General features: G+C 32.4%; 5 protein-coding genes across 11 annotated transcripts; 3 read left to right on the plus strand and 2 right to left on the minus strand.

Moving 5' to 3' along the window:
* The first annotated feature begins 592 nt into the window (after window positions 1-592).
* Window positions 593-2,216, plus strand: LOC108905540 (ADP-ribosylation factor-like protein 13B). The gene is made up of 3 exons (XM_018708476.2): window positions 593-704; window positions 848-1,052; window positions 1,103-2,216. The coding sequence occupies exons 1-3, from the start codon at window positions 667-669 to the stop codon at window positions 2,123-2,125; spliced, it is 1,266 nt and encodes a 421-aa protein (XP_018563992.1). The 5' UTR covers window positions 593-666; the 3' UTR covers window positions 2,126-2,216.
* Window positions 2,217-2,249: 33 nt separating this feature from the next.
* LOC108905541 (ubiquitin-conjugating enzyme E2 J1) lies at window positions 2,250-5,599 on the minus strand. The gene is made up of 5 exons (XM_018708477.1): window positions 5,400-5,599; window positions 5,146-5,351; window positions 4,779-5,090; window positions 2,660-2,850; window positions 2,250-2,569 (listed from the first exon to the last, which is right to left on the minus strand). Exons 1-5 carry the CDS (start codon window positions 5,437-5,439, stop codon window positions 2,488-2,490), a joined length of 831 nt encoding a protein of 276 aa, XP_018563993.1. The 5' UTR covers window positions 5,440-5,599; the 3' UTR covers window positions 2,250-2,487.
* Window positions 5,600-5,690: 91 nt separating this feature from the next.
* On the plus strand, window positions 5,691-6,718 carry LOC108905561 (protein KTI12 homolog). Its single transcript, XM_018708503.1, has one exon. The coding sequence runs from the start codon at window positions 5,838-5,840 to the stop codon at window positions 6,669-6,671; it is 834 nt and encodes a 277-aa protein (XP_018564019.1). The 5' UTR covers window positions 5,691-5,837; the 3' UTR covers window positions 6,672-6,718.
* Window positions 6,719-8,499: 1,781 nt separating this feature from the next.
* Window positions 8,500-11,051, minus strand: LOC108905544 (translocating chain-associated membrane protein 1). 2 transcript variants are annotated; one of them, XM_018708481.1, is made up of 7 exons: window positions 10,740-11,050; window positions 10,453-10,617; window positions 9,814-10,142; window positions 9,324-9,433; window positions 9,080-9,263; window positions 8,909-9,018; window positions 8,500-8,843 (listed from the first exon to the last, which is right to left on the minus strand). In XM_018708481.1, exons 1-7 carry the CDS (start codon window positions 10,866-10,868, stop codon window positions 8,764-8,766), a joined length of 1,107 nt encoding a protein of 368 aa, XP_018563997.1. In that variant the 5' UTR covers window positions 10,869-11,050; the 3' UTR covers window positions 8,500-8,763. The 2 variants fall into 2 exon arrangements, with proteins under 2 accessions (XP_018563997.1, XP_018563998.1); XM_018708482.1 differs by having other exon boundaries at window positions 8,772-8,843; window positions 8,902-9,018; window positions 10,740-11,051.
* Window positions 11,052-13,066: 2,015 nt separating this feature from the next.
* Window positions 13,067-26,759, plus strand: LOC108905629 (keratin, type II cytoskeletal 1-like). Of its 6 annotated transcripts, none has more exons than XM_018708590.1 (4): window positions 13,067-13,178; window positions 16,184-16,387; window positions 19,205-19,403; window positions 26,533-26,759. In XM_018708590.1, the coding sequence occupies exons 1-4, from the start codon at window positions 13,121-13,123 to the stop codon at window positions 26,681-26,683; spliced, it is 612 nt and encodes a 203-aa protein (XP_018564106.1). In that variant the 5' UTR covers window positions 13,067-13,120; the 3' UTR covers window positions 26,684-26,759. The 6 variants fall into 6 exon arrangements, with proteins under 6 accessions (XP_018564106.1, XP_018564108.1, XP_018564109.1 ...); XM_018708592.1 differs by having other exon boundaries at window positions 19,259-19,403; XM_018708593.1 differs by having other exon boundaries at window positions 19,262-19,403.
* Window positions 26,760-27,309: the final 550 nt, after the last annotated feature.

The raw sequence follows: 27,309 nt of genomic DNA on the forward strand, positions 1-27,309 counted from the left end.
CCCTCCCGCGCTAGCCTAAGGGCCACCTTAGCAAAGCGCATCCCAGGCTGCATAGCCGCACTACCCTACCCAACCATACCACACATAAACATGACACTACCCCCGGGGTTTACACAGACGAGCCGGCGAAGCAAGAAGAGCGCCAGAAGAAAGGGCCCTAGCCGGCGGGGCCCAGCCAGGACAAAAGGAGGTCCCACAAAGCGCCTACACCGGCCGCATTTGCGGTCGGGGTAGACGACGGATGGGGCCCACCTACGAAGGCTGTCCAGGCCTACACGAGATGAGGCAGGATAAAGAGGGATAATCCCCCTCGATCCCAAATCATTGAGGCCAATTTCTAGCCATAGAATAATGGCGCGGTCCTATATTTGATAGACATTCTTATCATCAACTGGTGATTGGCCAGTTATTATTCGTAGTGGGGAACTAGGCAACCTATCTGTTTATAAGCCTTGCGCTACAGTAGCCAATCGAAGGAATTCAGTCTCTTTTTCTTAGAAGTGCAGTGAGTATTGGTACAACGTTTGGAGGAAGAAGAATTAGTGAGTTGCGTATAATTTCTATAGATGGCGCAGTACGAGAGTTCATTTGTTTACATTGCAGCATGTTAAATGTCACTTTCAATATTCAAATGAGTTTAAAAATAATATCGAATTATAACTTGATATGGGCAACAGTTGTTGTGCAAAAAGAAAAATAAAAGGGTATTGTATTAAAGCTGTTTGTTATTAAATAATAACTTGTATAATCTACGCACTTTGCTAATTCTGATCTTTTAGGTGTATCAGTAATGAGCATGTGGCAATGTTTGTATCGATATTCCTTAAAAATATATGTTTAATTTCAGGCGTATCGTACTTCTGTTAGTTGGTCTAGATAATGCAGGTAAAACGAAGGCAGCAAACACTCTGGCAGGTGATCTTTTAAATTCTCCTGTGCCTACAGTGGGATTTTCTGTTGTTAATCTCAAATATCTATCCTATAATATTAAAGTGTTTGATCTTGGAGGAGGGCCTAACATAAGAGGAATTTGGAAACAGTACTTTGTCGATGTAAGTAAATGAAGAAATTAATAATTTTTATCTGTCAACAAACCTTTCAGGCCCATGGAATTATATTTGTTATTGATTCAAGTGATTATTCCCGATTTGATGAGGCAAAATTTGTCCTTGAAGATCTTCTACATGACGACAAAATTGCAGGAAAACCAGTTCTTCTCTTGGCAAATAAACAAGATCACAAAAATGCACTGGATGAAATTGACATCATTGAATATTTAAATATTGAACAATTGGTAAATTTGTGCAAGTGTCCTACATTGGTGCAGAGTTGTTCAGCCTCGGAAAAAACCAGTAACAAACTAGATCCAGGTATCCAAAAAGGTTACGAATGGTTAATGGAAAGTATTATTAAAAATTATGACACGTTAAATAAAAGAGTACAAGACGATGTTAGAGAACAAGAGAAGAAAGAAAGGGAAGAGATGCTGGAAAAGATTAAAAGAATAAAGGCTATGCAAGAAATCGAGCAAAAGAGAAAGGACGAGGACGCTATCGAGTTGTACTCGGATTACACACGTAAACTAAACAGCAATGAAAAGAACAATCAGATTCCCATCGACGTCGCCACGAGGGACGATAATGGCGACGACTCGAGTGAAAATTCTTCTATATCATTCCCTCCCGTATACCATAACAACATTAACGATAGTGCCTTATCCGACAGACCAAAATCCGCAGTACAAATAGTAAAACATCAGTTACAACTCAATAGTGGTATAAAGAGGACCTCGTTGAAATCGAGAAATAATAAAACGGCCCCGATGAACTTGTACGGAATTAAGTTGTCACATTCCGCTAAAGAAAGACAAAAAGAGTTTACCAGTCAGAGGCGTAATTTGAGATCGGCGGACGATTGTTTATTTACCATCAGCAGCAAGATGCCCGTTACCAATTTTGACCACGTCAGATGTATCGGTAACAACCACCACGGGGATCATATTCATTTAAATAATCACGATAAAGTGAACAAGTTACCTCCCTTAAATATAAAGAGTAAAGATGTGCCTTGGATTCATAAAACGCTAAATGGTGATAACGTTATAAGTGTTGTAGATGTTGATTAGTTTACAGTTATAAATGTACTTTTATATAGCGTAAAAATATTTTCTAGTTGTTTTTTAATGTATTTTTATATGCACCGTAAATCACGATCTCGTTTTGTAATTATTAACTGTTCAATAAAAACAATTCCTCTGAATATTTTATTTTAAAACTTTCTTGTCTCGCCCTATCTAATATACAAATAATCATATACATATCTTCTACATTTACAACTTATAATAAAAACGGAATTGGTAGCAAACATTTATGATTTGCACCATCAACAATATGCCTCATAATGCCAACAATATAATACAGTTTGGTAGATAATAAATAAACAGTATTTCACAATATAAAATTTACTATTATTTATGTACATACCTTATTATAGGAAAAAAATTCGCCTAATAACAAGAAGAGTTATGACGGTTACAATTATCCAAATAGCTGCTGTCCAAAATTTATCTCTAAAAAAATTAAGGGAATGAATTCTTTGCAAACGTCTAAGAGACAGGCTACACAAGATGTATAACATTTAAGGGAACAAAATAACTTACTTGTTGCTTCTCTCTATTGAAGTTTCTAATAAAATGTCTGAAACTGGTCCACGTGTGGAATCGGTGTTAGTTATGACTGCAGTAGCGGCAATCCTTTGACGTATTTCCGCATTTTCAACATTATTTTGTGTACTGGTCTCGCTCTGTTTCTGTTCAACTTTCGGTTCCTTTCGATTAGCTTCTTCTTCTGCCTATTAAAATTGATATTCATACTTCAAGATAATGATTAAAAATGAAGACGTGATTTATATGCAGTTGCAATTCAACAGCAGCGGCTGGTGAAATTTTAAATGGTTATATTTGAAAAAAGTTCAAAAGAAAACTGAAATACAAAATTACCGACCCTGAAATCTCGAAAACAGATGCACAAATATGTGAAAATATTTACCTTTTTTTCATAAGCAACATAGACGTTTATTTTATTTTCTACAAGACCATAAAAGGAAACATTTTGAAATTTATTAATTACCTACTGGGTGTGATTTTATTATTGGAAAGTCTTGGGAATGATAATACAAGAGGCGTCTCATCTCGTGGGTCATGAAAAAAGTATAGCGTTATTCTTTTTAATCAACAAATAAATAGGTAAAAAATTCGTCATTTTTTGTTCTACGTGTTATTGTAAAAAAACTATTAATCTTAGCAAAAAATGTTCAACAGACGATTTCATCTAGAGAAACTCATCTATAAAATGAGACTTTATAAGTTAAAATTGCTTTATAAACAAAAAATTTATTGCAATATTAAATGGAAAAAGTGCTTTTTCTTTAGTTGTTAATAACTTTTTAAATAATTAATAAAATCTTACCAAACTTTCCCCAATTGTGAGTTTTTATATCCTTAAGGGATGTGCAAAAGATCGGTCAAATAGTTTTTGCAAAATTCCATTTATTTATCCCATTTTTGCAAAAAAAAAAACATTTTCAAATGATAATTGTTATCAAATAAAAGGCACTTTTTTCCCTAATAAACAAATAAAATAACTCCACGGTTTTTAACTTTTGAAAGAAGTTATACACACCATTCGAAAGTTCGTAAAAAAACCTACAAATTGAAAAAATAAGTCTACGACCAATAGGTCCGGAGTTAGCAATTTTTTTACAACTAAATTTGAAAAAAAAATTAATTTTAACTAGGGGATACTTGGTGTCCCTTCGAAGAAAATGAACCCAAAAAGAATATTTTAGTCATAACCCTGCCCCCGGAATAGTCATTTGAAAACGGGCCTTTTTTGCAAAAACGGGATAAATAAATGGAATTTTGCAAAAACTATTTGACCGATCTAGACCATCCTTTGCACACGCTATACTTTTTTCATGACCCACGAGATGAGACGCCTCTTGTATTATCATTCCCAAGACTTTCCAACAATAAAATCACGCCCAGTAATTTTCACGATTTTTCAATGATTTTCACCTTTATTTCTTGGTCTAACATTTCATTTTCCAAGTTTCATAATAATGTAACTTGTATGAAAAATAAAAATTTTGAGAACAATAAAAAAAATAGTTGTTTGTATCTATTGATTACGAAAAAAGGAAAAAAAATTGCAAATGTATGCGTATTTCAGGATTTCCAAGTCGGCAACTCAAAATTTCATTTTTGATTTCGCAAACTTCTACAACTTATTCGTCATAAAATTTCTTTAGTGGGTCTAAAAATCACTCTTAAAAAAATTGTATGGATCCTATATTTTATTACAAAAATACAACCATTTTATTTTCCACCTCCTACTAACTAAGACCGTTGAAGGAAATGATAAATATAATTTTATTTCATTAATAAATAATTGAATACATAACTATTACTTCTATTTAAAATATAATTTGATGATGAAATTGAACTTTAACATTCCATATCTAAAAAAAAGTATTTGCGTTTTTGCATACAAATGTTAGTGAAGTAAAATCTGCCATTACATTTAGTTATACCCAGTTAAAAGACAATAATTAAAATATTATTTACTGATTATTTACTTCTTTAATGATTATTCTCTTATCAGCTAAAAATAACGTCCTTCTTCATTAATAGGCTTTATCTCGTTATCGATACAAAACCTAGATTATGTTGTCACCATACTCAAGTGAGTACTGAAAATTTTAGACAATTTTTGCCTTACCTTGAGGGCAATTTGTTTCAATAAAGAGGACTCCTCTTGGGTTAATTCAGGGCTGGTACCATTTTGTGATGACAGTTTCTCAGATATTTTACCACAAGTGGGACATTCCCATGACTTAGATTTTTTGGCAAGAATTTGTCGTTCTTCAGCTGTATAATCCAAAGATCCGATAGTACCAGCTGCTGGTGTCGGCATAAATGCTATTAATGCCAACAGAGCTGTTCGAATTGACCATGACGGTTGCCAACTTTCGGGATGGTGTCCTGATATCGATAAACAAATCTTTTTGTTCACTTCAAATCTTCCATTGGGCTGAAAACAGAACAAAATCAGTACTCTGAACCGTGTTTGCAAATTCATTCCTTACAGTTAGTAATATTATGTTGGGTGGTTGCATAGGATACTGTGAGGGTAGCAAAATCCTGCCGTGATAGAAACCTCCTTCAAATTCTGTAGAAGGAGGGCCGCGTACTGTAAAATGCCATTCAAATAAATTGTCTTCTAAGGGACAAGCATAGTATTCTTCCGTAGGGTTTGCTAGTTCAATAGCTTCTCTCATCAACCGTTTGACTCCTAAAAAATCATTTTTAAAAATGTTAATAACAAAAATGAGAAAGGTACCTGGACTCTTAAGATTATACTTATTTTCCAGAGACATCATAAAATTCTCACTAGAATTTTTTGGAAAAAAATAGTTTAAAAATTATTTTTGTCTTATCTCTGATAGCTATTTGATGACAATTCACGGAAAGCGTAGATTTTAATTACAATTTCAGCAAACCAAAAACAAACACCTGTCCCATCAGCTGTCAAAAGTGTCAAGTGTCAGCTGATTGCTGATTGACGGCACATGCACATGGCATACACATACTTCTATAGGATAGAAGTATGTGATGGCATAGCACAGAACATTGGCATGGCATACCACAGAACGAGCAGAGCAACACATTGCTCATAACATAACCTACAAAAAACTTATAAAACAATAACCTACAAAAACAGTTTAGGAATACAAAACCAGCGTAATTTAAAATTGTAGTTGCTTTAGGAGTTAAAAAAATGCCCTTAATTGTAATATCTGGTATTCCAAGCAGTGGAAAAACTACAAGAAGCATAGAATTAAAACAGTTTTTTGAGGAACATGACAAGGAAGTGCATATAGTAAGCGAATTTGAACAAATAAAAAAGGCAGGATTTGAGAAAAACTCGTTTTATGCAGACTCCAACAAGGAAAAGCATATAAGAGGTTTACTGAAATCGGAAGTGTTGAAACTGATATCATCCACAAATGTTGTTATACTAGATGCTTTAAATTACATTAAAGGTTATCGCTATGAGCTTTTTTGCGGTACTAAAGCGAATAGAAGTACGCAGTGCACTGTTCACGCTGAAATAAACAGAGAACAAGCATGGACATTTAACACAAGCAGAGAGAGTGAAGAGGAAAAATATGATAGAGCTACGTTTGATGCACTTTTAATGAGGTATGAAGAACCCGACGGAAGGAATAGATGGGACGCACCTTTATTTATGATCTTTCCGGAACAGACATTGGAGAAAGATGCTATCTATTCGAGCTTGTTTAAGAAACCTCCTCCAAAACCTAATATGTCTACACAAAATGCGCCCCTGAGTTCAACAAACTTTCTGTACGATTTAGATCAAGTTACAAAGAAAATTGTAGATGGCTTAATTAAAGAGAAAAGTGGTGGTGCAACGGGGGTAATAAAAATTCCGGATTATGAAGATTTGTGTATTGATATATCGGACGTAAGTGTACCTCAGTTGAACATTTTACGAAGGCAATATTTGACTTATTCTAAAATGCACGCGCCTGATCCAAAGGATGTACCCAATTTATTTGTGAAATATTTAACTGCAAGTTTAAAGTAGGTTATATATATGCTTATAATTTTATAAAATATAACTATAATACTGTTTGATTTTATTTATTTTTCTCCTACTCTAGAACTTTGTTTATAAAATGTCCGGGTTTCATGCCTCCGATCGTTTTAATAAGTAATATTTCTGTTTTAAATTAAATTTGTGTACGGGAGTTTCTTGATATGCTTTCTTAAATGAAATTATTGTTAACTTCCATTTTTTAAATGGAACACACTGTACATTTTTGCAGAATCAGAACCAGAACGTGTAGCACATTTGTAACAAAACCTGGCTGTTTAGGAGGTCATTATTTGGTTAAAACTTTAACAATTAATTCCTGAAATGAATAGATGTTCAAGATTGATATACCAGGTACTGAATTTTCCTGCTTACATTTCATTCATTTTAAACCAAACATTTTTTTTAATTTAAAATTAATACTGTAGTAAGTTCCGCGCGATTTACTTATTCGAATAAGAAGAAGAAGACGCCTGAATATAGTGTTTAGTGATCTTAGTTCTTACTTCTAATCTTAGGCTTATGGTTAGGCAGAAAGATAAGCGGTCTGGCTAAATATTCCCTGGCTGAAGGCCAAAAAAAAAAGAAGAAGAAATATAAGAGGTTATGTTGCTTATGTTTATGTATTAATTTGTGTTTGTGAAAGAAACGTTTAAGATTTATGCTTTTATAGAAAAATAAAGGGTGCCTTCCTGCCACCCAGATAGAGCTCCCTACAATACCTCATATTTTTATCATCGGTGTTATGTAAAATAAATTTGTAATACAGGGATATATAGTAAGGAATACTACTACGGATGTTAAAGTTAAAACATTTTTAGATGAATGTACGCTTCTTAGAGAAAATACAGTTAACAATTCCACATTTTCAGTTTTTCATTCAGGGGTAATTTGGTTGATTTCTATGAAAAATTCTCTAATACCAAATCTCTTACAGTACCTAGTTGCTAAAAGAAAGTTTAATTTTACAATCGACAAGATATAGGGTGATTTTTCAGCACTAAGTTGTCAAAATCTTAACAAAATGTTAAATATCGCCCGAGTTTCCTGGTAAAAATTTTGAGTTCGTTTTAAGTGATCAGTAATATACAGAATGTTCTGTTAGAAATAAAAAAGTTGAATTGTTTTCTTTATGACTACAGAATGAGAACTGGACCATATTTTGGTCGAGGAAACCATATCAGAAACCCAAATATACAAATCATCAGATTTTGATCCCTTACAAACCTCAATCAAAGGTCGTGACATGTATTACAGTAGCTTGCCCTTAAATAAGGAAAGTGTTTACAGAGGTGGTAATGGTTACCGTCGCGCAGCAGTGGGAGTAGTGCATATTTACTATACAGTTTAGGCCAAGGGTCGGCAACTGGCGGACCGCGGTCCAGGTCCGGACCGCGGAAGGTAAAATACTGGACCGCCAAAAATTTTTTGAAAGTATAAATTACTCAAATAAATTATTTAAAAAAATGTTTTTTACATTTAAGTGCCAATTTTATAATTTTTTCTAGTATTTTACAATTATGTGAGTGTTTTGAGTTCTTAATTAATAAGCAGATTAAATTTGAGTCCAAATTAAAATAAAAAAATAAGAAATATGAATTTTTTTTCTGGACCTCGTTAAAAATTTTCAAAAGTATCCGGACCCCTGGTTTAGGCTTTAATGAAGAAGTAATTGAAAAGTTTATTTTGGACAAAACCAGAATGAACTCACTATAAAAAATAATGTTGAGCACATTTTCCATATATTTCAATAGTATTTAAAATAAAAGCAAGTTTTTTTTATACCTAAGTTTTTCCACTAATAAATAAAAGTGACTGGTACAGTTTAGAAAGTTTATTTAAAAAATAATGTTTAGACAATCTCAAAAACATACAATCAACATACAATTTAATCAATATGATACGGGAAAATATTTTTTTATTTTATATAAAACAAACTGTTTATCCAAATATTGAATAATTTTTTCTACGTCGAAAAACAAACAACAAAATTTAACAACTTGAGAGACAAAGTGACGGTCAATCTTACACATTTTACAAAAGTAATTTAAGAAGAAAATAACAAAATTACAGGAAATTCAAATTATTTCACTTTTTGTTTCCTTAAAGTCTTGTTGGTGTTCTGATCTACTTCCGGCAAGTCGGATTCGTCGCTCTTCTTACCTGCGGCAAAACGACCAATAATAAGGGTTAAGATTTCAGTGTCATTTAAATTACATACTACATACTTTTCTTGGATTTGTCTTTCCTTTGAGTCTTGGTTTTCGGCACCACGGTTAGGCCTTTGCTCTCGCGAGATCTCGCTATTTCTTGACTGATGACTTTGAACGTCAAATACCTGAAAGACAACACATTTACATTTTCAAACGTATGAATTTCACTAAAAAATATTCTCTTACATTTGCAAAAGAAGAACTCCACCCAAAACGGCAAAACGAACGACAGGGACATTAAAGTAACCAGCTTGAATGTCGAGGGCGTGTTGTTCACCCAAAGCGAAGCCGTAAAATAGTGTTAAGATGGCTAAAATGATGCTTCCCAAACGAGCGAGTATTTGTAAGATGTTGGACACCAATCTTGTACCTAAAATGAAATATAATTCATTCGGTATGCCAAAAATAAGATTTCGATCAAAGGATTTACCTTTCGTAAATTTCTCATCCTTATCCACAGTTTGGATTAGTTGAGAAATATGGTTGAATAGCTCGGATGTATGATGTAGTACCAAAAGGCATACAAGCAAACGGTTGAAACTAAAACAAATTATTATTACTGTTTGCTGTCTATAGTAGGATCGTATTCGATGCAAAGTAGAGCAAAAATTGTCGGTCTTTTATTAATTATTACACTTAAAATAAATAGCTTATGAGAAGAAAGGGATTTTTTTAGGAACAGAGGTGCCAGATGTGAACTGATACCTTCGTCCCTTCATAATGCATAAAGAAATTATTCAATTTCTAAACCCCTTAAAACCGCACTGCACTGGATCCCTTCACAGGCAATGATTTATTTGCATCAAATATGATCCTACTATACCTTTATATTGTTTGATAGTCGAGTCTTACAGATATGAAACTAATATTAGATATCGGCAACTCAAAACAAATATCGCTAAACAAAAGCATTTGCTTACTTTAATAAATAAGGTACGTAAATCAACACGAGGGCAGTGATGCTTTGAACAGCCTTTCCCGTATATTCTTCCCTCTTTGTCCGTTGGAAGTACAGTTCTGGAATCTCATGGAGATTATAAGCCAGTTGGACAATGACGTACAGTTTGAGCATAAAGGGCATAGGTGCTGGGTAATCGGACCACAAACGAGCTATGTCTGGAATGAAGTGCTCCTTTATGGCCAAATCAACGCCCCAGCCTGCCGATATCAGATAGAACACCGCCAATTGGCCACTGGTGGAAAAGACTGCTAGCTTTGATTTGGACAGGTGCAGTTTTTTGGAAATTTTCTGTGGAAAAAGTACCTCCAGTTATTACATATAGTACAACAAATATATTATGAATATAATGATAAATCCTGCATATTTTCTTCAGGTCTCAACAATGCAAATTATGTAGAACAATTCGTAAATAAGAGCTTAATAGCACAAAACCAGAAATAGAAAGTACCTTTTAATTCCCAATCTATTTTACAATATACCTTTCACCAACATCTTGATGGTAATTTTCATTAAATGAAAAATTAAAAAATATAAGTACATAATCATATTTGTGCAGCAATTACTATACATTTTAATAAAGTGATAATCATGTACTTACATCTAGCACATATTCCTGTATGATGGCATGAATTACGATACAAATTAAACTGTAGAAGAAAACACATGCCCAGTCTTTCACACCAGGACTGTATAGTGGTATTTCGCCAGCCTCAGTTACATTGTGTTGCAGGGTAATGAAAATAGAGGCAATGGGGGATGTTGCCTGAAACAATAAGAAAAATAAGATAAGAACCTAACCTAGTCCCTGACATATGTCAAGAATGTTTCCTAAAAATTCGTTTTAAATAATCACCAACACAAAAACTTAGCCTTAAATTCGCTTACCTGAACCATGAGCCCCACAACAAACAGCATCGCCACACAAGAAACGATATCTGCATGATTTTGAATTACAAATTCATGACTCAAAATTGGTGGATTTTTGTTTGACGACTTTCTCACAGGTTTTACCATTTTTTGTTATATTATGCTTCAACTATCAATTTATACAACTACCTCTGGCACCTTATGTTACCCGAACGAGGTAAACTTGTGCCACCAAATCGTAACACCAATTCTGTTAAAATTTACCGCAAGTGCCACGAAAAGACACGTCACGTCAACGCTGGCCTCTCTGGACAACCGAGAACCGAGCTCTCCACTCTCCGCTACCGTTCGTCGGATATTGAACCAATAGCTTTGAAGCTTTGTAATCAATATTGTAATTTATGGATAGTTTGTTGATATAAACTGACAAACTTAAGTTTATATTTGTACAGACATGATAATATAGTTTGATAATTATATCGTATAAGTATATTTGCCGTTTCAATCTCTCCAGATGTTTTTAAAGATTCGGTGACGTTACTGTCACTTGGTGAATGTGAACTCAATTTTTGCTTGGAAGAAAGAACCTATTGTTTAGGCAACCTTTAATACACCAGAGTTCGGAAAAACTTTGAAGCGAACCAAAAATTATTCAAATTCAAATTAAAATACCAGACTGAAACTGCTGAAGTAGAGAATCAAAATTCCTTTTTTCAGGAACTTATTTTAGTAAAATGCAACGAGATTACTTTTTACATTAAATAAAGCGGCATTTCAAAAAACATCTGTTTTAAATAAAAAATAAGCTCACATTTATGTTTGGCTAATGGCCATATAAAAAAAAAACTATCTAGGAACAATCCCTTCTCTAGTTTTATGGAAATATTTTAAAAAGTGACGGTGGAGTTATCCTAGAATAATTAAGTAAAAAAAAATCTTTGAAGCTCATACATTTTAAAGAAGCATTTTGTTGATTATTTGGTTGGTTTTGGTTTGATAAAGCCTAGGTAAAAGCTTTTAAATTCCGCAAATGAAATCAAAATTTTTAACAAACAGTATTACAAAAAATGGTTTTTTTATTGGTCTTAATTCTACAAAACGTAATTGATATGACAGTATCTTATTTAATGCAAATCATACAAAATATTTTATTTGGAAAATAACAATTGTTTTCACGTGTTGAAGTCCTGTAGACTAAACTATAATTTCGTTGAAATGGTCTTATTTTAACTCCAATAAAAGCGCTGTATGATATAATTAATTCTGAGGTTAGATAAAAATTGTGGCATGAGACACAAAAAATGAATCAGGGAATCACCTCTAGTTGGCGTAATGTTAGTCACAGAAACGGGTTTGAAGTACGTGACAGTTTCTGACAAAAATATGATTGTTTTCTGAACAGCTTTATAAAAGAAAACACTTCTATTCTGTCTGGAAAAAAAGGCAAAACACCCAAAAAATAAAATCAAAGACGAAGGCAAAATATCCAAAAAATAAAGAAAAAAAACGAAAACTAGACAAAATACCCTAAATGTAAAGAAAAATACCCAACAAATAAAGAAAAAACTAAAACAATATTTTTATTTAAACTTCCAGGAATGAGTTTCGCTCTTTACTAGGATCTATTTTGAATATCCATATTTTAGCTATAAACATATGTATTTTAGAAATAAATTTAGAAGGTCGAACTTTGTATAGGAATTTTTTTTCTAGGCAAAATTTTTAAGTCTGAAATTTTCACGAACAGAAAAGTATCCAAAATATGTAAGTGCCCTAAATCTAGGATCAACCTTTCTCAGACGTGCTTTATTTTAATTCTATCTCCTCCACTTTAAAGCTCATTTTTAAAGAATAAAGTAAACATATTCACTAGGTACCTACCTAATATAAATCCAACTTTTATTATAATATACCTACTACACCTAACTATAAGTCAAATGCTTTTTATAATCTCCTTGACCTGTTTTATCTAAATGCAAATATACACTGAATAATTTATATAAAAAAAAACGACAAAAAATTAACAATACATTTATTGGTGATTCAGTATATTGAACCAGGTAGGTATTAAAAAGTGTACCTGATAACATTTGTAATCTGCGTTTTAATTTTAATTGATTGACATATAAGATACAGGTCCTCCTACAATTTTTTTATTTGGGATTTACATATTACGATATCAGAATATCCTTTCCCAGAAACATGTATAACAACATAATAAAATCTCCATAAGAAAAAAATAAACAAAGAAGAGAAATAATTAACTTATATAACTTTTTGCATTAAGCGATGATCGATTTTAATAATAACTGTAGACTCATCTGGTGCGACTATAAAAAGAAGAGGGGATACCCGAGCTTCAATATTTTACGTTTAACAGTGAAGAGAGGTGCTTCGAAATGGCTGTTACACAATATTGTTTGTTTTTGATTGCTTTCTGCGGGGCCGCTTTAGCCTGTAAGTGATTAACATGATAATTTGCAGATTTTCCCTGAGTTATTTAGGCGCTATTTTGCAGGAAATCTAGATAACTCAGGCGAATTTTGGTTGATAAGTTTTCTAAAATAGTGTTTACTGACACAAATTATTCAAAACCGGCTAGTTCACAATGTAGACATCTTTTTTTAAGCAATTAATTTGAAGCTATTACCTCAGTAAATATTTTCCTTTAATTTAAAAATTATGAAACGACCTTGATTCTTTAAAATGGAACTGATTGACAGACAAAGTTTTTAAAATTATATTTTTAACTTTAAAATCGTAAATTTGAACAAAATTAATTAATAAGATTTAATAGTGATTAACTGAGAATTATATTGTTTCACGTAAAACAAGTAATTAGTTTTCCTGATCTTTGCAAAGGATAAAAAACGTCTGAGAAATATCGGCGCGTACTATTTTTAAAAATTTAATTGTAAGTTAAATTTTTACACCATCGTCGTCATTCATTATCCTCAAGTCGTTTGTCTTGTACTTCAGGTACTTTTTTTGTTAATATTATTTGAAGGAGTCTATTTAATTAACGCTGCACCCAAATGATGTCCAAAGTAAACCTTTCGATATTTCTCAGTTTTTGTTTTTGCCTTATGTGCTGTTAATAAACATATAACAATAACATTACAATTTATTCACGTATTTTTGTGAGTCAACAAAGACTCCTAAGGTGAACCTGTTCTAAAATATACGTATGTACATAAAACACTAATCATTTCTATTTAGGTAAATGGAAATTATGTTGACCTAAGGATCAGTTAATTTAGATGTTAAGTATTTTTAAATTTTTTTATTTTAAACTGTTTTTAAAACGAATTTATTTCAGTTTATACTTTTTTCATTATTAACTTTTATTTTATTTTAAGGAGATGGCCAATTTCTCTGAAAATTTAGAATATTGTTTGGTAATTTTGAATTTAAAGTAAGATATGAGGTTTTCTTTTAAATAAACATTACTGACCGGCTATTTATCTATGACACAATTAGATATTTATTCCCAAAAGTATACGAAAAAGCAAAAAACTTTGGATTTGGTACCTAATTTGAATTCGATTGTGTAAAGTAAAATATAATTTTTAAGTACCTATAAATACGTACATATATCACATATAAATTTTTTGAATAAAACTGTTGCAAGATAGATTAATCTAAAATTCCTAAACTATTTATCAATATACACAAAAACAAATTAAGCGTGCTAAGATTTTCCGATCAAAACGTATTCAAGGACAAACAATTGTCCCGGTTGTTGGTGTCATTACACATAGGAACAGCATTAGTAAACAAAACACCGTAATTTTAGTGTAAAAAATTTATAGAAGTAGATAGTAAAACTATATTTGTAGACTAAAATACAACTTTAAAAATATATATCGTGTTTGTTATTAAATACAGACTTAAAAATAAAGAAAAAGGATATTTGGAGTACATTCAGATCTCGATTAAAACAGTTACATCTATACAGGGTGTCTCACAGTGATGGACATTAGAATTATTTCAGAGACTACTTCGATTTGAATTTTGAAAATTTTGAAAAAGTAGTAGATAACTTAAAAACTAGAAGAGATAGGTCCAGGGGATCCTGATACCGTTCGAAAGAGAATAAAATTGTGTATCAGAATATAGAAAAACATACAGGGTGTTCCATTTAAAGTAACCGACTTATGATGGTTTGAAGTTAACTAAACTTGGCATTAAATTTCTATCACCCTGTATGCAATTAAGCCACTTTGAAAGTATGGATGGCATGCTTAGGGGTCTAGCTATCCCCCCTATAGATATTGTGGCTTTATTTTTCTTACTACAAAATACACATGATTTGAAGCTAGTCACAGTTTCTCTCCATTTTTTTGAAAAAAAATTAAATATCTCGAAAACGGTTAATTTTGGGAATAGGACAACTTCATAAAAGTCCACCTAAAATAACACGTAGAATCCAAAATTGCAATAATATATAGGGTGTTCCATTTAAAATAAAAGGACATGCCCGAAAACCCGGTATCCCAAATTTTCAAAATTAAAATCGAAGTAGTCTATGAAATAATTCTAATGGGCCATCACCGTGAGACACCCTGTATAGAGAATTTGTTCATTAGAGGCACATAACTTTAATTCATAGTCGAAAAGTAATATTTTTCTTTTTAGTAAATATTTTGTTATTTTTTTTATAAAATTAACCATTATCTCACAGATCTTCTATTTTGGGACTCCCCAACCAAGCTAAGCTATTATTCATATAAATAAATAGGATGAACAAGTAATAATTTTTTATTTACTATCTCTAAAAGTTCCTTGTAATAACAATATGAGGTGACCTGGCCTTGAATCCGTATTCAATTAATAACGAAATATGTAAATTCATCGGTGACTTCAACGGAGAGTTGTTGAAGAAACCCAACGGATTGTACCTAGTTTCTATTTAGCACACTCGTCAGAATTTAATTAGTCGAACAAGGATACTAAAAATAATTGCCCGTGTTTGTTTACTTATTACCTGATGGTCTGAGTAATTTTTTCTGTTGCGGTTTGTACATACAATGTACATTAAATTGTAATTAGTGCAGTTATCAGTTATTTTAAAGCAATTATTAATTACAAATCATTATTATTGTTATATTACGTCGTTCGTTACCCACATCACAATAATTATATGTGGAAACAATAACACCCACAGGCCACAGGTCGCGAAGATGTTAAAAATATCTAAGTATCTAAACAGCAAAAAAAGTGTGTATTTTACTTTGCTTTACTGACAACAATGATATTCTTGATGATATTGAGCATTGAGCAGTTCTTATGAGAACCATCTATTACAAGTTTCTGTAAATTAGAATACGTTGTTTCGTTTGTTGTGTCGACTTTAATGCTCTGTAGCGACTAAACGAAGCAACTTATCTGCTTATTTTGATCTCAAAGTAAAACAGAGTGAAATTGATATCTGACAATAAATTAACAGAACAATTTTTCAGTTTCAGCCCAATATGTCCCAAAATCGGTCTATTTGATCGATGAGAACGGACAGCAATCAGATGTGGTGTTGATTAGAGATAGAAGGGAGATTCCTTTCCTGAGGGTGCGCAGAGGGGGAGGAAGCAGTGCCCACGCTTCAGCGGATTCTAGCGCTTCAGCAGGTGCTGGTGGTGGTGGTGGGGGAGCGCCCATCAATTTTGACGGTACTACAAACAATTTTTTGCACTCCGTGGGCTAAAAGTGTCGTTTCAATCTCGAATGTGAGGGAGTAAAGCGTCACTTTTAGTCTCTCAGGAAACTTTCACGCAAAATCACAAATATTTACTACAGTATTCTAGAGTCCTTGTATTGATAGTGTAATAACCTCATCTATTTTGGAGGCAAAATGACATTTTTTTGGTTTCAAAATGGCGAGAATGCGGTATTCTCCAAAACTAATAAATAATTTGACTGCTTGAAGTATCTCTATGTTAAACTGTCATATGGAAAATAATTTTAATTCATTTTGGTTATTTCGGACTAAAGAGTGCAAAAAATTGTGTATACCTTGCGACTAAATTGCTCGTTAAGCATGCACGGTGGGAAACTGCACCCTCGTCATTAAAAGATGCACTTTAGTCTCTTGGTATATATACAGGGTGCCCGGTTGCCGATGGGATCTGGATTTTCTTAAAAAGTATAAAGTTGGTCAGTTCAGGATAAAATTGCGGAATTAGATGTCAAGTAACTTTCCGAAAATAAATTTTACTTTTCTTTTTTTTTTCGTTTTGAAATTATCAGTCGAAATTTGATAATTTTGGTTTTATTTTCATTATTTATTTATTTTTTTTTTAACTAACATAGGACACTTTTCTGTAAATAATTTAAATCTCCTGCCAGAACAAGAGTCGATATAGGTCTCTCGCTCCCTGCGTATTCATTTATTTAAATTTGACATTGTCACACAAATTCGTCTTAACTGTCAAAATTTCATTGGAAGTAATAGTTAGATGTCTTGTTTTCAGAGCACTCTTTGTAAAAATGGATACGTAGGTAGTATTTTGAAGGGAAGAAAAGAGTAAACCCTACTTAATCGTTATAAAAAAATGCGCTGAATTAAAAAATGAGAAAATCTAATACGGCCCAGCCTATAAGAAAAGCAAAAGTTGCATGCTATTTTCCATTTTTCCCAGAAAATTTCAAAACGAAAAAGTAGATCAACCTATCAAATAATTGTTGACATGTTGACCGACGTTGTATCTCTTAGGATAACCGAGACCCTAATGTCGCGGGTAGAAAATTGTCCGACTTATAAGTATGACAGAATATAACTGAAGAGAGATGGGGTTTACATAAAAATAGAAAGATTTGAATGATTATATTTTAACATAATCAATACTAATGTTTCAAAATTAATTTCTGTTGCTTCAATGAAAACATTTAAAAAAAATTCTTACAGATATTATTCTAGACCTTCTAGGTAAGGGTCAACTATTTGCAAGCTATTTTTTGCAAATTTTACTGCATTCTTCAAAAGAAACTTCGGAGATTAAGCCCTCTGAACGGTATTCACATTTGCTAGAGTTTTTAATTAAAAATAAAACTATACTTATTTTATTCACGCCGTCTTCCTGGTGATAATAATTTAATTTGTTCCCGGGCAATATATTTCTGTTCGGACTCGTGACATGCAAATCAGCTAAATTTGCATTCCACATTGATTTAAATATTTCTCGGTTTTTCCGGATTTATTAAAATTGCCGTTCCAGATACCTACCACTCCAGTAATAAAACTGTTTACTATTTGTCGTAAACATTTACTTGGGCTAGTTACGTCTCTTTCAAGGTTATGTTATTTTCATTTCATAGTAATAAAAAATTGACCACGTGCCATATAATTATTTGTACAAAATTTACAGAAGAGAAAAGGGACATCCAACTCACATCAAAACTGAAAAAAAGTATTAGTTTATCTTTAAAAATTAGGCATCCCTTATAAGCGAGGTTTTCTCTAAATTCCAAAAATTAGTTGCTGGTATCTGGCATCTGGCATCTTGTATTATTATGAAGTTTTAAAACCATTGCTAAAAGCCAAATAATCACTTTTTCTGTTTAATTGACATTAATTTAAACCATAGCTTTGAAAGAAAAAACAGTCACACATATATCATTTAAGCTCTAAATACTGAAATTAGACCTAACTAGGTGCCTGTCTGATGTAGATATCTACCAGGAACCGTATTAATTAACGTTTAAAAAATATTCTACGATAATCTTTGTTTTATATTTATTGAAAAAATACATTTATTAAATAGACACAAGGAACAGGTTTGTGGGAGAAGCCAGGAATATTAAAATACTAGCAATAATATTGCAATATCGTTATTTCCATTTTAATATGTAAATAATGGAAATAGATATATACCTATCTGAAAAATCATTTAAATATCCGACAAATGCTATAATTTGGGAATTTTCGAATAATAATCACTACCAAAATGTTCTTATACAAATAAAAACCAAAAATATTGAGCATGAAACAAAAACGTATAAGTTTTACGCTAAAGGACGTCAGTTTTTATTTTTTAGGAAGATATTTTTTGAGAACTTTGTTAAATTTTACTTTCAATAATTGAGCTATGATGCCTTGATATCTTTTTAAATGGTACTTCCCAATTTTTTCATCTAAATTTGACAAAATTTGCTTGTTGTTTGTACTAGTATAAAATGACTTCTTCATTTCTAAACGGAAGGTAACTTATTGCATAGAAACTCAACAAGTACTTAAGCTATATCGAATCTGATGAAAAATATCTTCCCAAAAATATACCTTTTGGCATATTTGTCAAAACTTATTGATTTTTATTTCTCTCTCAGTATTTTTGCTGCGCAGTATACAGTCACCAAGAGGAAGTACGCGTTAGAGCAGCAAAAATTTATTGGGTTTTGGTAAAATTCGAATGAGCAGTCATTTCAAATTTTTTCCACATGATGCATGCGTGCTTTCTGTCGGTCATGTATAAAATGAATGCCTGTTCCAGATTTCATTCCTAACATAGGTAATCTCGCCGATTTGGCGAGAAACATTCCCACAGGAGGAGGAGGAGGCAGTGGTGCCGGAGCCAGTTCCTTTGCCAGTGCCAGTTCCAGCAGCTCGGCTGGGGGCGGAAGTGGAGGAGGTTATGGAAACACCGGATATGCAGGAGGTCTAGGAGCAGGACATCCAGCAGGCTACGATGGGTATGTAGAGATCTATTTTTTAATTTTGAACGCAGTAGCATCAACGACAAAAGGAGAAAAATTTCTGATTCGCTGTATAGGGCGGAATTGCTAGATAAAGACGAAGCAGATGATATTTTAAAAAAATATATAAATATCCCGAGCTTAATTGGTTTTTGATATTTTAATGATAAACCCCATACTATTTCTCAATTAATTAATTCCATTTTTGGCCGAGATGAATTTTTAAAGTTGCTGTAAACAAAACAAATAGAACCTGTACGAAACCGAGAAATAGTCAACGTTTACGATAGGGACGTCGATTGTTAGATGGCAGCACCAGTATCATCGATTCTAGAAATATATAAGGCTGCCCTCGTATACCAAAATAATTTTCAAAGGGCAAACTATATGTTCACATAATACACTAGGCACAGAAATTAAGGGATATTAAAGAAATTCCAAAATTTTGGGTGATATTCAAAGAGCTGTAACTTGGAATTTCTTATAATTACTCAAAAACTGCTTACGCTAAAAAATTTTAAACTCCAGGTCTGAATACTAGACACTTAAAGCTTCAATTTCCTTTTTTATTTTTGTTCTCTTTACGACCATTTCCCTCCAAGTTACAGCTCTTTGAAAATCACCCAAAATTTTGGGATGTTTTTCTTAATCCCCTTAATTTCTGTGCCTAGTATAGTTTGAAGTACTTAAATTAAAATGCTAGTTATATATTTAGATATATATGTAGTCAATAAATATCACAGTATAGTAAATATACAGTATACAGTATGTCTCGACGAAAAGAGTGGATTTATAGCATGGAGAAAACTTTACTTGGATTTAAAAAAAACGACGAAACACTTTGGCTGCAACAGCACACTGATTTGCAATAAATTCAATGCCGTAACTTCATTTGAAAGGTATTAACATTATCTTTACAGTGATACATTTTCGATAATTCAAGAAAAAATTAAACTAGCTAGATACTATAAATTTCTATTTCTATTAACCTTGTCATATACTTTGAGCTACCCCTAGTAGGGAAATGAAGTTTACGTGTTTCAGCTTTTTTTTAATCTGTAGTTTTCCTGATATTCAAATTCGCCCTTTTTTTGGGACACCCTGTATAGTTATACAAATTTTTAAATAAAATTTTAGTGTTCAGTTTCAGCAATTTTAATGTACTATAGCTATGTTTTATAATGGAATCATATGAGTTTCAAATGCAGTTTTACAATTAAATTATACTTATTTCGAAAATAAAACATTTTCGGATCCATATTTATGGGAACTTTTTTCTTATTCTGATGAGTAATACGCGTGGATAAATTTATTTGCCTTTTTTTTAACGCCCTGTAAATACAACTGATACATACTAATAAATACTAAATAATGATGTCAAACGTTTGAAAAAATAAAGCTTCCTGCAAGTGTCCAAACTTCCACGTCGTTTAAATAGAGAAAATAAATTAGAAATATCGCACTTGTAATTTTAATAACGACTAGCATTTATGGAATGGATCACCCTGTATGTATAAAAAATATAATCTATATTATAAAAATGCTGAAATTGTTTGTAAAACCTTGTATTTGGGAACGCTGCAAGAATTTGCTGCAGAATTGCAAACAGTCGCACAAAATGCGGCACAGAAAATGTTTATAGGTGGTTTGGACCATAGACCACCGTTTGGACGTATGAATGTGAAGCTGGTTGCATATGACTCCTCTTAGGAAAACTATACTAACTTTTCAGGATTTATTTTTTAATTTTCGGTCAATGATTTTTATTTTTTTTTTTTCGTAAGATATATTAAGAAAGATGGAATCTTTTTTTATACTTTAACAGACGCGATTACCTACAATTAAATTAATTAATATCGTTCTAATTTTCATAAAGAAGAAGCCTATATACTCTGAAGTACGTACGAAAAGTATTCATGTGATCATGTGAATAACTTAAGTGACGCTCTCTGGAAATGCTGTGGTCAGGTATATAGCTCCTTTATCAACATGGCCTAAGCGGTTCTTGACGTAAGCATAAATTCAATTTTAAACCTAAACGCGACACATGGTAACCATCTGCTGCAGTCTGCAATAATTTTTCCTGTTTAATGTGACCGCAAAACATGTTTCATTTGATTTTTGGCGGTTCTGATCCAATATGACTTACCGTCATCTTTCCTTTGCCTGAAATAGATGTCTGGTGTTATGGGAGAAAAGCCTCAAATCCCTTTATTTTTGTATATTCCTGCTGACACTGCTATAATTGTTAATTACTCATTGCCACAGATTATTTGGAGGTGGGGCAGAATAACAGGATGCAACAAAAACGAGTACCACCACAGGTCTGCATCAGTTCTAAGAAAGTATCTCTAAAACCGCAAAAAGTCGTGCTCTCTGGCAAAAGAATGTCAAAAATTATACAAACTCATCCTCAACCTCACTGAAGGTTGACGAGTTTTACGTTTAACACAAGCATACTTCCCGCGTAATGATTAGTTAAACAAAATAGAACCTTTCCAACAAATAATGCACTGGGCGTGTTGCAGAAAACAAATTTTATTTGTCGGCGTTTTCCAAAAGTTATAATATAATTCAAAAAGGAGAGGAATATAACATAATATAACAAATGAGAAAATAAATGAGCATAATGAAGATTTCAACTTCAGATTTAGTAAGTTATAAAAACTTCTTCAAAATTTCCGTATTTGAACATACTGAAAACGCTGTGGTGGTAGGTTATTGTATCTACGTTCTATAGTTTTTAATGAAATCGCAGAAAAACAAAAATTGAATTACATCGTTGTTAAAAAATTAGGTGCCAGAAATTCCATTTATCCTCTTCGCTGAAAGTTTGGCAAAAAAATAGAAATCAGAAATTAATTCAGGAGGATCTAGGAGAATTTTTTCAGGCTTTCCCAGACGAAAAACGTTTTTAAATAAACATATTTCGAATATTTAAATTCATGAAAAAATTCTCAAAAGTTGAACATCCAAAATATGAATAGAAAGATTTAGGCAAGGTATTTGAATCTGCTGAAAACGCTGGTGGTGTCAGATTTTCTTTACGTTTTGGCAGGAAATTGCCACAAAATTTCAAAGAAGTAAAGCTCTTACCTGACAGCGTAGATAACGGGTTGAATGACTAAGTAATTACTACTCGTAAATCATCTGCGAACAATTGGAAAAAGCAGTTTTCAATTCACGAAAAAACAATTCCCGATCTACATACAGACGGATTTCCAATATTCCATGTATATAAAACTACCGCAGTTAGAATCAAAATATGTTGTTTTAATTAAACTTATTCCTCTCTCAAATTAGTTTAACTGTTAGAGAGTGTCAAAGTTGGAAAAAAGTTAAGTATAGTTTTTTAAATTTTGTTTTCATTATCAAATCAATTTTGTATAGAAAATACTTTGGTAATGACTAATAAAATAATGAGTTATGAAGAATACAAAAAAAGTACAAGTGGACAAATAAATTTAAAAAAGAACAGTTTTGTTTGTCCTAAAACAACAAATAAAGTTGTAAGGCCATATCATGTAGAAGAATATAAGGATATTTGTTTAGGAAGTGGGCTGTTCCCATGTTTGTGATGGCAATTATTTTTGCTGTGTCAAAAAAGTATGGTTTTAGCATACCAAATATCATCGGTCAAATCGTTTTAAAGCTATTTGAAAAAAACTAAAATTTTAGCCCTTAGCTAAACTAAGGAACTTTGGATAAACTTAGTTAAATTTTGATCCCAAGAACGCGGTAGGTCCTTGTCCACGGAATATTGGACACTACATTTTTTTGACAGTTGAAACCTCTGAAACCCCTTCTAACCTCAGTAGGTACCATATTTGGTAGATTTTATTCAAATTTTATCAACATTATTATTAACTACGGAAAACCGTACTATAAAAAATTTGCCCTTATCATTGAGTAATCAACTGGATCTAAAAAAATCACTCGGAAAGATTGTCGCAACGTAGCTTTTACACCCTGTATAATCGTTGATGATGAAACTGAATTAAAAAAAGAAATACCATGTAATATTGCATAAGAACATAATATCTGGGATATATTTTGGAATATTAGAACATGACTGGCCATAACAGAATTAACCGAGTAAAAAGAACAATCTAAAACCACCTAGTCCACCCTATACGTGATACTGGTTTGGCGTAGAACATCGCCTCGTCATCTGGTCGATACTTGCCACCGTCATCAGCCTCCTTTGATCTATTTGGGCCGCGAACAAATGCGGACACATCTGGAGAGAGGCCTAGGGTGGAGAAAAAGACGGAAAGAGGTACTTGGACGGTCCCCAGTCCCCTTCATACCAGGCACGAGGGATCCTGGTGAATTGGGTGCGGTCGATCTCCGCACTCAGACAGCTCAAGCTAGAACGAACGTCGGGTACGGCTGACTTGGCAACTGGCTCCACCACCTGATCAATATATAGCGAGTGGATATCTGAGGCAAGCTGGAGAAAAGCAGTCGTCGAGAGGTCAAGAGAATGCTGCTCGATACCCACCACCACAGTTGTTTGCGGACTTGGTCCATGACGAAGCCGTCCCAAAGTGAGCCGACTTTGGGTCGTCGCTTTGTTACGTTGTGAATAATTTACTCTAAGAGAACAAAACAGTACTACTAATTAAAAATTTTGGGTATATAACCAATTATTCAAATAGTTCTCTCAAATCACAAACGATAAATATGCACATGTGAGGGGTATAGATGCAAAATTCACATTATCCATTTTTTAAAATTTAATTTTGCTTCTTAATTGAAATGACAGCACAACAATTTTTGACTCCAAGAAAGTACAACTTTTTGGATAATGGTAGTTTTGCTCCAAATTATTCTATATAATATTATTTATTACACCAAAATTCATGAAATTAAAGGAACTTTGAAACAAACTCAATACCAATAAAACTGGTTTCTCACTTTTTAAGTGACTTAAGGACCTGAATTTTTTTTTGGAATTGAATTAGACCTTTAACTTTGCTTCTTAATTGGTGAAATGACAGCACAACTATATTTAACTCCAAGAATGTGAATGAAAGTTTGGAAAATGTGAATTTTGATACAACTTTTTGGATAATGGTTGTTTTGCTCCAAATTATTCTACATAATATTATTTATTACACCAAAATTCATGAAATTAAAGGAACTTTGAAACAAACTCAATACCAATAAAACTGGTTTCTCACTTTTTAAGTGACTTAAGGACCTGAATTTTTTTTTGGAATTGAATTAGACCTTTAACTTTGCTTCTTAATTGGTGAAATGACAGCACAACTATATTTAACTCCAAGAATGTGAATGAAAGTTTGGAAAATGTGAATTTTGATACAACTTTTTGGATAATGGTTGTTTTGCTCCAAATTATTCTACATAATATTATTTATTACACCAAAATTCATAAAATTAAAGGAACTTTGAAACAAACTCAATATTAATCAAACTTTTATGTAATATGGTAGTTCATAATCAAAATAAAAACCTGCACAAAGTACTTAGAATACGATTTTATTATCAGTGATGAAGTGAAATATTTTTATAATGAATCTAAAATTGCAAAGTACAGTAAAAAGTTCTAATATCCGATATTTAAATATGAAACTTCAGAACTAAACTTATCTTACTTATAATCAGAAACTCGTAGAAAAACACGGAACCAACTATCTAGGAAAGCAAAACAATACGAGAAGCAAAACTCAGATTTGGCACCTTCAGATCGTAGGAGAATGCGTCTTTTGAAACAATTCACAGATTGTGAAACAACAGATTTCACATTTAAAAATAAATACGAAAATGTGAGTTTGTACCACTACCTCTATTTCGAAAAATTATGGATAATGTGAGTTTTGCATCTATACCCCTCATATATTAAAACAATTTTCATTATATTGTTGATAATAATCTACTAGAATGCATCTAAGAAAAACAAACTAATTCATCAAATGATGCAAATCTGATATGGTTTCGCTGCAATCTAATTAAATAATTTGATCATTTTGGTGGTTTATTTTGATGTCTTTTGAAGAGTACATATATCTAAATAGCATTTTGATTCAAGTACTTCAAACTATTAATAGAAATTTATGTTCATATTTATGCGGAAACAAGGGGTACCACTAGTCTGATTTACAAGGTAAAATGAATATACTGAAGTAATAAAGTAATAAACTTTACAACATAATCTTTACCTGTAAAATTTAAGAGAACATCCTTTAAAGAAAACAATTTAATTTTGCATTCTTCCTGCCTCTTATTTCACACCTTCACATAATTTGAATTTGGTACTGAATATTGAAAAATCTACTGCAGTCTTGTTACAAAAGAATTTCCAGGTTTCTCTGCACAATACAAATTATTTTATACAATTTTATATTTTCATACTAAATGAATTTTTAATTAAAATCTAAATGACTATGTATATTTCCTTTCTACCGTTTTTATAATTAAATTTACACTTGATTTAATTTTCACTTAAAACGCGCTAAAAGTCGCGTCATAGTCAAGTAACAATATTATTGTTATTTTTTTAACTTGAATCAAGAATTTCACTCTAAATGAATAATTACAATTATTAATAGGATGTGAAACACTCAACATTGATGGCAACAATGCCAACGATTTTTTCTAAAACAAGTTCTAGGACCATTTAAATATTGAATGCGAAAAGTCGATTTTGATTAATAATTACTCAAGAACCATAAACATAAACTTTAAATTTGTTTCAGTCAAGTTTCATAAAAAAAGTAGGTACATACAGGTTGATCAATAACCAACCAGACATATCGAAATTAGAATGGTTGTTTATATAGTATGAACCGTTTACGATTATAATAAGTCCTAAAACCACTACAAAGTTAGGTTTAGTTAGAAATAGACCAAAATAGACTTAATAATAATATAAATTACTTTTTTCTGGGTCGCTGCTGACGAGCACCTAAAGGCGAATTCGCACTTAGCCCTTCGCAGCAGCAGTGTGTCACGTCATATTGCAAAATTATAGTGCATTTCCAAAATGTGACCACTTTAATTTTTACCAGCCGCTATTGTGCTATTTTAATCACACTCTTTCGCCTTGCCCTCACGATTTCCGGACGCAAAACCTAATATTTTTTTCATTTTTCCTTTCCAGACCGATTCTGTTCTCGCGCGTGGGTGAGACCGAAGGTAGTGGAGGTCACGTATCATCTGCTGCCTTAGGAAGCAGAGGTGCTTTCAGCTCTTCCAGCATCTCCACAGACGGTGAGAAGGTGAAATATGCCAGCCAGTCAGGAAAATACTAAGGAAGTCACATGTTCAAACGTACTTTGCAATCACATGTGATATTTCTAGACTAATAAAACAAAAATGTACCCCAAACGTTTGTAATTTTTTGATATGCACCATCCTTCAGTAAACAATTTCCCTATATTGAACGTGTCTGATTGTATAATTGTTCAGAAAGAGTTACACTACTTATCCCTATCCTCAATTGTCAAACTGTCAAAAGTTATTTGAAAGGAAGTGTGATTTCCAAGTTTCTGATTTTAGAAACGCCAACGACTGACTTATTGAATTGTGCGATATACAGCTTTTAGCTACTTGAAAATTATACAAAATTGAATTTTTGGGAGTGTAGTTCTGAGCCAATCTGTATCATTTTTGGGACCACGCCTGAAGCGTCTCCTACTTGCTTGACAGCATAGTTTAGAAATACGTGGCCTACATCAATTTTCCGTTTAATACAGTCCTGAAAGTTCAGTTAGTATTTCCTCAAGGTCTCGGATGTCACGTAGCAGCAATTCACCAAACTAGTACCTTGCTGATTTATTTCGACGAGAATGGAGAGGAATAAAAGCAAGGTGTAGCGAAAACTGAACCCATAAAGCATGTAATAGGCTAAATCTATTGTATACTAAAGTAACCATAG

The sequence above is a fragment of the Anoplophora glabripennis genome, unplaced genomic scaffold (genome assembly GCF_000390285.2).
Source record: "Anoplophora glabripennis isolate ALB-LARVAE unplaced genomic scaffold, Agla_2.0 scaffold53, whole genome shotgun sequence".
NCBI lineage: Eukaryota > Metazoa > Arthropoda > Insecta > Coleoptera > Cerambycidae > Anoplophora > Anoplophora glabripennis.